General features: G+C 40.5%; 1 protein-coding gene across 2 annotated transcripts in view; it reads left to right on the forward strand.

Annotated features, from left to right (window-relative positions):
- Positions 1-2,959, forward strand: part of ATXN10 (ataxin 10) — a 76,470-nt gene extending 73,511 nt beyond the window's left edge. For both annotated transcript variants that reach the window (XM_066549930.1, XM_066549931.1), the window contains one exon: positions 2,167-2,959. In XM_066549930.1, the coding sequence (XP_066406027.1) occupies positions 2,167-2,354 (188 nt within the window). In that variant the 3' untranslated portion in view covers positions 2,355-2,959. The remainder of the gene's footprint in view (positions 1-2,166) is intronic.
- Positions 2,960-11,595: the final 8,636 nt, after the last annotated feature.

The following is an 11,595-nucleotide window of genomic DNA, read 5'->3' on the forward strand; positions in this document are numbered from 1 at the left end:
ATCTGGTAATAGGAAAAGAGCATTTGCCATGGGGTTTAGCAGCAGGTTTGTGTTGAAGTACATAAAGACTATAGTAGCAGGATCATTCTCAAGGCTAATACAAAAGTTTTGAGAGTACTTTTTTTGTCTGTGTGGCACTTTGTGTGATTGAGAACTGTCAGTCTCTGCAAATTGCTGTTAATATTACAGAAAATTATATATGCTTTTATGCAAGTGCTGTATTTTATGCAGAAGCTGTATTTTAGGAACACAACAAGGGAAGTCTGCTTCTCATCCAGGAGCTGAGCCAGGGAGGGTGGTAGGATGTTTTTCACAGTCTACTGGGAGAACTTGGTGTTACTTTATGGCACTCATGACATGCCCTAAATCAGACCTGGAAAAGACCTGCTGGGTGTAAGCCTTAGTTGATCTGCATTCATCAGCTTACATGCTTTGCTGGTCTGAAATCTGTTCTCACCATTGGCACTAATGACTGATAGTCTGCACATATGTAATTTTATTACTTTATTACTAGCATCTTATTGTTTTATATAGTCAAATGTAATCTTCAGTGCAAATACCAGGTTTATGTAACTTAAATGTAGATTGGCACTTGTCTTTTTTACTTAATTCTAGTAGTGATGCACTGACAGAAGACAATATATTCATATTCTCTGTTGTGTTCACCTGTTAAGGCTTTGATGAGATGAATAATTTGTTTTGGTCTTAATTTCTCTCCTCTGTCATTACCTCACACTGGAATTTTTCTGAATAAAGAAGGTGTGCAGCATGCTTCCTGACAAAGCCTAAAGAGGTCTATCAGGAAAAGAAAAAAAGCTCCATAATAGTTACACTTTATTATTTTTTATTTTCAATTCTGGACTTCTTGAATTTGAAAATAAACATAAACTGCTACAGAAAAGCTATTTTACTGAAACATGCCAATGCAGGGCTGTTCCCTTATGTTTATGTCCAAACTACTTTTCATCTAAACTCTTCTCTCTCTGTTGAGGTTGTGTAAGATTAAGTCCAGTTCCTCTCTTCTGTTGTTTTGTCTGAAGTTCCCCTCTGTCTGAGTTTTCCCCTCCTGTCACCCTGTGGCAAATGCCCACAAGAACATTTATCTCTGTGCTTAAGATGCTCCCCAACCCAAAAGACGTCAAGGAGATGAGTAAATTATGCATATTCTTCTACTGGATGTGAAGCTACATGTAGTAAATAATTGGTGCCCTGCAGGCAAACCACTCATGGGATTCAGAAAGGCTTGGCTCCTGTATGGGTAACTTGGGAAAGATTATATCATAACAACTTTTCAGCTGCAGAATTGGGACCAACATCTCTGACACTTCATAAAAGGAACACTGTAGTTCACTTGGAAGATGCCTGGCTGATAATCCTGGGAATTTAAATCCTTTGTCTACATCCCTGACATGTGCCTCAATCCTGGCCTCAAGGGACCACCTTGGGAGGTGAATGAGTTGCAGCTTGTGCCCATTTAAACATCAGCAAGAGCTCCCTGCCAGTGATCATAGTGTCTGGTCTCCTGGCAAGTGTGTAAAAACACCCAGGCATAAAGGACTGAGTTTAGGTAATATTAGAAGTCAAAGAATTTTAAGTGTCTTTGATATTATTTGTGCTATTTTCAGATACTAACTTGGATAAGTTGTCTTTTTCTACATCTCTTCAACTTTTGCAGTGAAAATAATAGTCATCTTTCCTGTGTATGATGTACAGCTTATTTTGTTTGCCAGTGCTTGGAAGTGTAGTGTTGAAGTGTTCAGATCATAAACAACTGACTTATTTTTTATTTAAACTCACTAGGAAGATCATTGGAACATTTCAATTGACTGTAATTTTGGTTTAAAACAGTATGTCTTTTTAATTCCTGCACTTCATTTGCTTGGAGTTTTTTGTTTGCTTGGTTTTTTTTTTTTTTTTTGACTTAATATAAACCCTAGTAAATTTGTGTGAAGTTTAAGGGCAAACCTCTTTTAAAATTAAATTGCCTCATATGCAAGTATTTGCAGGTTCAGTGTCAGCACTTGTAAACGTCTTACTTGTTCAAACCCTTGATTTTTACTCGTTTTCTGAGTTTAAGGAGGAGGGCTGGGGGAGGTGAATGCAGTAATAAATCAAAATAATCAATGTCTCATCTTTTTATAAATGTTCCTTGACCCTGCCCGACAGTTGTGAGCCAGTGGGCAGTTTATGCCATCCGGAATCTGACGGAGCAGAACGAGCAGAACCAAGCGCTGATCGCGCAGATGGAGCGCAAGGGGCTGGCAGACAGCTCTGCCCTCCAGAGCATGGGCTTGGAGATACAGCAGAGAGATGGCAAGTTAATCCTGCAGTCAACCAGGAAAAAGCCCTCCTGAGCAAAAATATTAGCAATAGACTGAAAGGGTATTTCTCTTACAAAACATTTTCCCTTGCTCAGCAACCATTTTTTTCACTTTTAGTCCCAGTCTGTTGAAAATGTTGTGTTTGTTCTCACAAAACTGCCAGATGATAATGCAGCCTCCTTTTGCTGTAAATAAAAGGTCACCTGTGTGTTTTCTATGTACCTTGAGTGAATCAGGTCCTTCTTGTCAGTTGGTTGGAATTTCATCACTTCCTTTTTCATCACTAGAAGAATGTCACACGTGCAGTATTGACTTGTCATAATTTCCTTTGCTGAAGCTGGAGATATAACTATCATTAAAAACTCTTCAAAGAAAGAGCTCCTTTGCAGGCTGCCTTCTCCATGTAAAAGATCTGTGCTGAGTCAGGGCTAAACAAGTAAGTTAATAATTTCAGTCATAGGACTTAAATATATTTATATAAGCATCAAGAGAATGTTGGATGTACTTAAATATTTAGTGAATTAAACACAACATGGCTTTTGTCTATTTAAATTATTAGTAAACTGTCTTTTCTACCTTGATACCTATCAGTCTTCATGACAAGTATATTAAAACCAAAGCTGAAGCTGTTGTGGCAACAGATGCTGCATTCCTTTGCACTGGGGCATGTCTCTGTTTTGGAGACTTGGGTGTTTGTTTGAATGTTATTTGTTCCTTTGGAGGGTAAGTCAGCCCACTTTCCTTTTATTTTGCACTTCTCATGGGTTTTCTGAACTTTGGCAGACTGCTGAAGAGGTAGTTTCTCACTGTGATTAATTCTAGCAGTTTCTTTTCACCCCTCTGCCTTTCCAAAACATTGACAAAACTCATTTCCAGTTAATTAATTCAAGAGAGGCAGAAGAATAGAAGGCCCTGCCTCTTCATTTTGGGTACCCTCCTATATTGTTGTTGGACCCTGCCACTGTGGAATGTGGCATGAATGAGATGGGGGAGAAGGGGGGGTGAAACTGGAGGGCAGGGGGAGGAGGGCACAGTTAACTCTGTGTGTGCCACAGCTTTGCCCTGGAAGCCAAAAAACATAATCCTCCCTGCAAAACAGGAATTACAGCTTTATATTGCTGGTACTTGTGTACAGTTACTGTCACTGGGTTATCTTCAGCCATGTCTAACTCACAGGTGTCAGAAAAATTAACATGTTCATGTTCTTGTTGACATTTAATCCCATTCTTAAATAGAAAGGCAAGTTCATGTCCTTAAACTCCATATTACATGTAAACAGACCTTCATCCCTGTGTGTGAGCTTTTGTTCCTCCAGCTGGATTTTTGATTTAAAAATGGAAGAAAGTACACAGTGCTTTGAGAGACACATTGTACTGCTCAAAACTGATGGTGAGTAGAGCTGGACTGCTGAGGTCATTTCAAGTTAACAGAAAGATGTTGGTGTCTGCCATGCCAGCCTGGTGGGACTGTGGAATTGACCCAGTGGGATTTTAGACACCTGTTGGTTTTAAAGGCAAGGATACAAAATTCCTGTCTACAGCTGTTTGTTAAGTAAATTATATCTGAAAAGGGATAATGGCAATAGGAACAAGGCCTCTAACTTTTATTTCTTTTAGTGACTTTTTACTTTAAAAATAAATAGGGGAGAAAGTTTTTCTTCCCTTTAGCAAGGAGTAAATGTGAATATAAGCAAATTGATTTGTTTGCTTTTAAAAGGTAGCTTGCCAGGACTATTTTGTTGGGTGTTAAAATGTGTTGAAGTACTGTCATATACAGGTAGGTTTGTTTGCTTTTGCTGGCTGAATGGAAACGTGATTGTAGTTCTTCTTGAGCACATGGTTTCTCAGTGATTTCCTTAAGCCTTAATGATTGTGTTTAGGCTAGAATTCATTTAGTGTTTTCATTACTGTCACATAGGATTTACAACTCTAGGGGGTTATGCTCTTATCTCCATAACACAATGGGAGATTCATACTTCTACCATCTAAATGGAAAAAAAAAATAATTCTATTCTTACAGAAAAAGATTTTTTAAAAGGCGGTTATTTGGAAGACTACATCATTTAACTTTAAAAGGAAAGAATTAAACTTTTGCTAACAAAGGAGCATCAAATATGACAGTATCTGAAATAAAGTGAAGTTGTTCTTAATTTGGTAATTAGAAAAATACAAACTTTTATTTTAGTGGCACTACTTAGGAAATTCATGGTAGATAATTTAACAAAGTGAGGAAAAAATTATTCTGAACAGAAAATGGACTTTCTGTGTAAGGAAAAAAATGCAAAGAATTTCCTTTTATTTAGGGTGATAAAGAGTTAAAATCCTGTTCACAAAACAAATCCAGAGAGAACTTTGGTTGTGGAAAAAGCAGTGGGAGTCCCTTTTCTTTTTAAGCAATGAGGAATAGACAGGGTGGGGTTTTTTTAACTTGATGGTTGTATACCCACCAATAGAATACACACAAACCCATAAATATAAGCCAAATAATAACAAACACAAAAAAGATTAAAAGAGTTTTGTGTGTTTCAGTACATAATGGAGTAATAGTTGTGTTTTCTAAAAGGGAAATGTAGGGCTTTCATAGTGGAGAACATGCTGATTACTGTATTGTGAGTGGCTGGCTTTTGATTTTCCAGGATGGATTAATTCTCGGAAGACAACAGCTTCCCTGTCCTCCCCCAGCGGAGTCCTGGTCTCCAATAGACTCGTTTTATATACTTGGGGATTAATACAGCACAGCAATCAGTCATAAAAAGCAAGCTTTAGTGAGTCTGTAAAGGGGCAGAACAGGCAAATCAAGTCTTGTGACCATCTTACTGCTTTCGAGTGCTTTCAAACAATAGTGATCAGATTTTTTTTTTCCTTTTTTTTAAGGTCCATTTGTTATTAAAAGAGAATAGGGAGTTGGTTTTTCATCGTAAGTGGAGAGATTCTGGAAGAGCTTTCTGGCAAATTGCGAGAGATAACCTGAAATGTTTGCAAAGCTCTGAATATGCTTCTAATAATTTAAGTGATTTTTGCCTAAAGTGCTTGTAAAATATGTTTTTAAATACAACCCAAAAAAGGAGAAAAAGTCACAGGCAGTTTATGCCCTTGTCACAACCTTTATTTAACAGTCATTTTGTATTTTGAGGTTGGTGCAAGTGTTTGTGTAGTGAGAAGCAAAAAAAAAAGTCTACTTGATTTGCAAATGAGAAAATATGAGGCTACTAAAACTGTGAGGCTCTACCCAAAATTACCCCCAGTTTTTGTACCAAGCCTGAGCTGTGTCGTTGGGTTGTATTAATGTAGAAATCCCTGTCTTCTTAGTGTGGACTTCTTTGTATTAAATGGAGGGAGTTTATGAAGCAATGCAGAAGCATTTTAGTAAGACATTGTTCCCTGTGGGGCTGGTGAGGCCCTGGGGCTGGGAGCCACCTGGGATAGCAGAAGGTGTCCCTGCCCATGGCACAGGGGACTTGGAACCGGGTGATCTTTAAGGTCCCTTGCCACTCAAACCATTCTGTGATTCCCTGCTCTTTCCTTCTGAAAATCCCCGTGTCCCCCTTAGGCTGCTCCGCCGGCTCCCTGCGGTGCTGTCCAGGGTCCTGACAGAGAGCTGCCCCCTCTCTCTGGAGCTCTTTCTGGAACGAGCCTTTCCTTGTCGAGAGCTGGTTCCAGTCTCTTGCAGCTTGGCCAAGGCATGAACATTCCAGTGGGGGGGGTTCCATCCTGCTTTGGGCTTAGTGGGTTTCTCTAAGGGAACTTTCTCTTCCAGTAGTTTCTGATAACATCCAGCAATTGATGAGGATGAGAAACTGGCATTGATTTTGGAAGAGGTCTTTAGTATCCCTAAAACAACTTTGTTTTGGAAGCTTTAGCTGTTCCCAACTTAAATGATGGTAGTGAATTTTCTTCTTGCATAATCCAGCCTGAACTTTGCCACATTGTAAGCTCTGGAAAACTTTAGTTTGTACATTGGAAGTAGAGACATGGGGCTGAGCTGCTAAATTTTCTGAATTGATGCTCCAGTCATGGATCCAGTGTCTGTACAGGACATTTCCCACAGCTATTGCCCCTCACTAGGGTGGTGCTGGCAAAAGAAGGCAAGAACTGAAAGACTCCCTGCATTTCTCTCAGACCTGCCTGGTGGTGTCAATCTAACACAGAATTAGGAACCAGACTGGAGAAGGCAGAAGCAAATAAAAGTGGATTGTGGGGTGAGAGAGGGAGGAGTTGAGGTCCCAGGGAGAACTCCTGGGAGATGTAAAACATGTCAGTCAAATGAGAGAGTCTTGTTAGTTGGCATCTTCCCTCCTGTCTGGACACTTGCAGAAATTTGCTGTCCAAAAAGAATCTTTTTAGGAAGAGCCTCCCCTTCCCCAGACTAAGATAAAAGAGTTGTCTTCTTTCACTCCAGATTTCATTTGGACAGAATTTTAATTGCCTTATAGAATCATGAAATCATAAACATTGGAAAAGAGCTTCAGGATTATCAAGGATACTCTGGAGTTTTGCTCAGCATTTTCTGCAGCCTTACACCTTACTCTAAAACTAGTGTATAATTCAGAGAGTACCTCAATAGTTAAAATATTTAAATAGTAAAGAGAAAATATACAAACAAATTAGAGAATTCTAGTCTTGCATGGATTTTCATGGGAAAGGAAAGCACAGCTGGAGGGTAAAGACCAAGGGAAGCCCAGAGCATTTTAAATTAACTTCCTGGGTTTTGCTGCACAGCATCTCATCTCATCTCAGTTCAGAAGTGGAGCTGATGCCACACTGGTGATGGTAACATAGAGATGTCACAGAAGTTCCTGAGCAAGACACACTGTAAGTAGCACTTGGTTTTGTTTAAATGTAAGATGGCTTCCCTAACACATTTATGCTAAACTTTAAAGCTTCCTTTCATTTTTGAGTGCAACTAAGTATTAATGTAGAAACATAATTGCACAAAAGTGATTTATGTTTGATTTTTTCATTTTGTTATTCAGGAAGTATTTCAACCTGCTTGTCCACTTGCAGAATTGTCACACAATGCCTTTAGTTCTGTAATATTTCGAGAGTTCTGAAAATCTTCATGCTTTAGCATACATTCACAGTCAGTATTTGTTATAAGACAAACAGTCCAGTCAGTTGTGTGGTTTTTTTTGTGGGGCTGTTCTTCTCCTGGATTTTGAAAGTGTGACCAAGGTAAGCACGAAAGCTGTGTTGCCTAAGGGAAAAAGTCTTAATAAATCTCTGAAGTGGTAGTGCATTAGTCACTGAGAGGAACATTGCCATGGTAGTGTTAACTCTGAAACATAAGCAGAACAAATGGTGATGATCCCTCTTCAACTGCAGACCTTGTTTTCAGAAATACATGTTTATGTAGTATTCATAGCACAGTAATAAGAAAAACATTTAAGATAAATTAAATTATCCATACCTCAATCCAAGGTATGGATTATCCAAGTCCTCAATCTGGGTGGAGAGGGGATTTTCAGCTGTTGTGCTGAGCAGTTTTGGTTTTGAAATTGTGTTTACTGTGATTATTTATTATAATCATAGAATGGTTTGGATTGGAAAAGATCTCTTAGGACCATTGGGTCCAGCCATTCCCCCAGCACTTACCCATGTCTGCAAGTGCCACTTCCATATGCCTGTTAAACCCCTCCAGGAATGGTGTAGTGAACAGGTAAAAAGTAAGGAATGTTTCTCCAATGCCTCTCTGAATATTAAGTTTTGAAAGTTTGTCTTGAACTGCCTCTAATAAAAATTTTAGCAATGGCTTTATTTTAGAAAATACGCCACCCTGTTTGAAGGCCATTGCAATCACCTGTTGATACATCAGGCAAACAAGCAGTAAAGTTTTGATAAATAAGAAAAGCAAGCAATAAATTTTTCATGCATCAAGGGAACTTTGCCTGGGTGCCAGTGAGCAGCCAATAATTTTAAGGGAACAGAGATGAAGTTCTCCCCAGACATGCTGCTGCTCTAAGGTAGGTACAACATGGCCACTCTCCAAGCAAGTGCCCAACCTGCTGCAGGTTGTAAAACCTACAAAGTGTCAGAGTCTTTGCTGTGTGTGCTGTTATTTGCTGTCCTGGCTGCTCCTGTGAGGCTGCTTGTGCTCCACCCTGCTGCTCCTGCTGCTGGGGCTCTGCCCTGCTGCTGAGTCCCTGGCAGCTCTTGAGGGGCTTCTCTGGGCATGGTTTTCCCCAGTGCACTCCATGAGCCAGGACTGGACTCATAGAGGAGGGAACCCCTTTCCTGTGCTTCTTGTAATTGTTCTTGGCATTTTCCTACTTTGCTATTTTATCTCTTTCTCTCCTTCTTAAGAAAAAAAAAAAAATGGAGCTGAATGATCGCTTTGGATTCCAACATTTAAGCTCATTTGGGTTTTAATCTTGTTTTCCACTACGCTGAGAACCTAATTCCTTTCTGCAATTTTAGATTGGGGTAAAACTCACCTGTCCTCACCTTAAGCAGATCAGAACAGATGGGGATGCCACCACTGCCCTGGGCAGCCTGTGCCAGGGCTGGATGGCCCTTTCCAGGAGGAGTTTTCCTAAACAGCCACTCTAAACCTCCCTGGCACAGCTTGAGACCATTTCCCCATGTCCTGTCTCTTGTTATTCAGGAGAGCAAACCAATCCCAATCTGGCTGCTCCCTCCTGGCAGGGAGTTGTGGAGAGCCAGAAGGTTCCCCTGAGCCTCCTTTTCTGCAGGCTGAGCCCCTTTCCCAGCTCCCTCAGCCACTCCTGGTGTTCCAGCCCCTTCCCCAGCTCTGTTCCCTTCTCTGGACATGCTCCAGCCCCTCAGTGCCTTTCCTGCAGTGAGGGACCCAGAACAGGCTCCCAAATTCACAGTGCCTCAGCAGGGCCAGCACAGTGAGCTGTTCAATGGCTGCTCATAAAAGCATTTGCCTTTCATGATAAATCCTATGTCTATTGCTTCTTTTAAATGTATTTAAACCACTTTGACTAGGAATCAGTTTAACACTGAGCATTTGCACTTTGTTGGCACTTTACTCATGGAACAGGTCATGGAAATAGTGTCCATGGGCTTTTTTGAGGGGAGGAGTTGGGGGAGAAGAACCAGTTTGTTAGTTCAGATTGCCTCTGTATTAATTGTGGAGGAGGTTATCTATATTTCCCACAGAGCTATAAGCCCTGTCCAACCTGGCCTTGGACACTTCCAGGGATCCAGGGGCAGCCACAGCTTCTCTGGGCACCCTGTGCCAAGCCTGACCACCCTCACAGGGAAGAATTTCCTCCTAATATCTAATCTAAGCCTACTCTCTTTCAGTTTGAAGCCATCCCCTCTTGTCCTGTCACACCATGTTCTTGTGAATAGTCTCTCTCCATGCAAGTCCAAGCTGACAGTGTCTTAATAAAAAAAGTTGAAGCAAGCCTTGCAGATCAAGGCACTGTGGCAGGGGAGAAGGAGGTTTTTACTTCAGCAGTGATTTTAAAAGAGAAAAAAAGCAAATTCTGAATTTTTTAATAAACCATTTACAAAACCACATTTTCCCAGACATCGGTTGTAGAGTGGCTGATATTTCTGTTCCTTACCCCCTTTATTCTGCACCATGCATTTCTTTTCTTATGAACAACACAGGCTCTGCCTACTTTTGATTAGAAGTGAGGCTGATTTACATACACAAGGGGGGAAAAAAGGCAGTGTTATGTGTCCAATAAATGGGAAAACATTGATAAGGAAATAATGGATGAAAATGCCCAGATATTTTCTGAGGGTAAAAAGCATCCTTAGTGACTCCTTTGAGGAGCCTCACCCTTAATTTTAAGTCTTCTAAACTGGGCCAACAGGCTTGAGCACATCATTTCTGCCCCTCACCAAGGGTAAAGGGAGTGCATAACACTGCCACAAATAGCTCTTACTAATGGTGTCATTAAAATTACAGCACATCCCTTGTCACTGTAAACGTCTGTGTATCAGGTAACTGTTGGCTTCACTCTCTTCTCCTTGTCTTGCAATCTCTTCCTTAGTGGAATTGTTTATTACTACATTTAGGCAGACCTTGGCACCTCTATCAACTGCTCTCTTGGCCAACATTAAATTTTGTTTTAGAAGCAGGTTTTTTAGCCACATATTTTATAAAGTGGTGCAATTCCAGTATTTTCCCCAAGCCCACGTTTGATGATACCAAGATGTGTCTTGAAGAGTTTCCTCCTCAGTTCTGTGTATTTCTCATTGCCAGGGCTTTTTTTCTAAATTGCAGCCATCTGTTGTGAGTCTGCACTGCATGGGTTAAAGTTTATTTTTATATTAGGACAAGCTTTCATTATGTTTTCCCTCTTTCCCCCTTTCTCCCACCCCCCAGTTTGGAACTTTAGGCTTTCTAGTTAAGCTTTTATGGTGGCCACAAACAGGTGCGTGCTTCACAGAGGGTCTCATTCTGCAGCTCCCACTGGCATCCCTGGCCTCCTGAACTCCCTTTTGCTACCTCCTTCCCCCTCAATAATTTTTTATGAATGATAGCTTTTCAGCACCCTGGGAACAGCCTGTTGGGAAGAACGCTCTTTGTGGGGTGCAGTCAAATCCTACACATTTCTCTGAGGGTTTTCTGTGAAAGGGCTGGTTCTGTGCTGCAGGTATGACGTACGTGTGGACTCCCCCTCCCTGCTGCTCCCCCACCTCCCCCCTCTGTGATTCACTGTGATAAATCTGCTTTTTAATAAATGCTGGTAGACTCTCACCACAGGTGCTTCTCAATTAAAATCCACTTTGTTTAAAAACTGCAGGCTTGTTTAACTGAGCCCCTGGGGAGAGTTGTCAGATCCCAGGATAGGTGACACAAATGGATTGGTGACCCTCTGGAGCTGCATTGAAAATACCATATCCTGGGGGACCAGAGGGCAGCACCACTCTGAAAACAAATCCTCACATTTGAGAAACCCTGGGACTTGTCATTTCAGTGTGGGGCCTTTTTAATCCATCTTTTAACATTTTGTTTTGTTCCCTGCTACCCTTCTCACACCCCCTCCCCCCCAAGTACTTTCTCCTTCTTTCTAGTACTGATTTAGCTGTTTAGAAAACACAAAGGTAAAAAGGAACATTTATTTTTTTCCAAGAACAGTCTCTCTTTTCTGAAGATATTTAAGGATTCTAAAGATATTTAAAGGATTCTAAAGATATTTAAAGTATTCTAAAGATATTTAAAGTATTCTAAAGATACTTGCAAGAAGTTAATTGGAATGGCAAAGCAGGGTGTGGAAAAAAGTATTTGGGGAAAAAAAAGAAAAAGCAAATGGAAATTTTTTTAAATTTTCTTTTTTAAAGAGAAAGGAAAA

Source organism: Molothrus aeneus, chromosome 5 (assembly GCF_037042795.1).
Source record: "Molothrus aeneus isolate 106 chromosome 5, BPBGC_Maene_1.0, whole genome shotgun sequence".
Lineage (NCBI taxonomy): Eukaryota > Metazoa > Chordata > Aves > Passeriformes > Icteridae > Molothrus > Molothrus aeneus.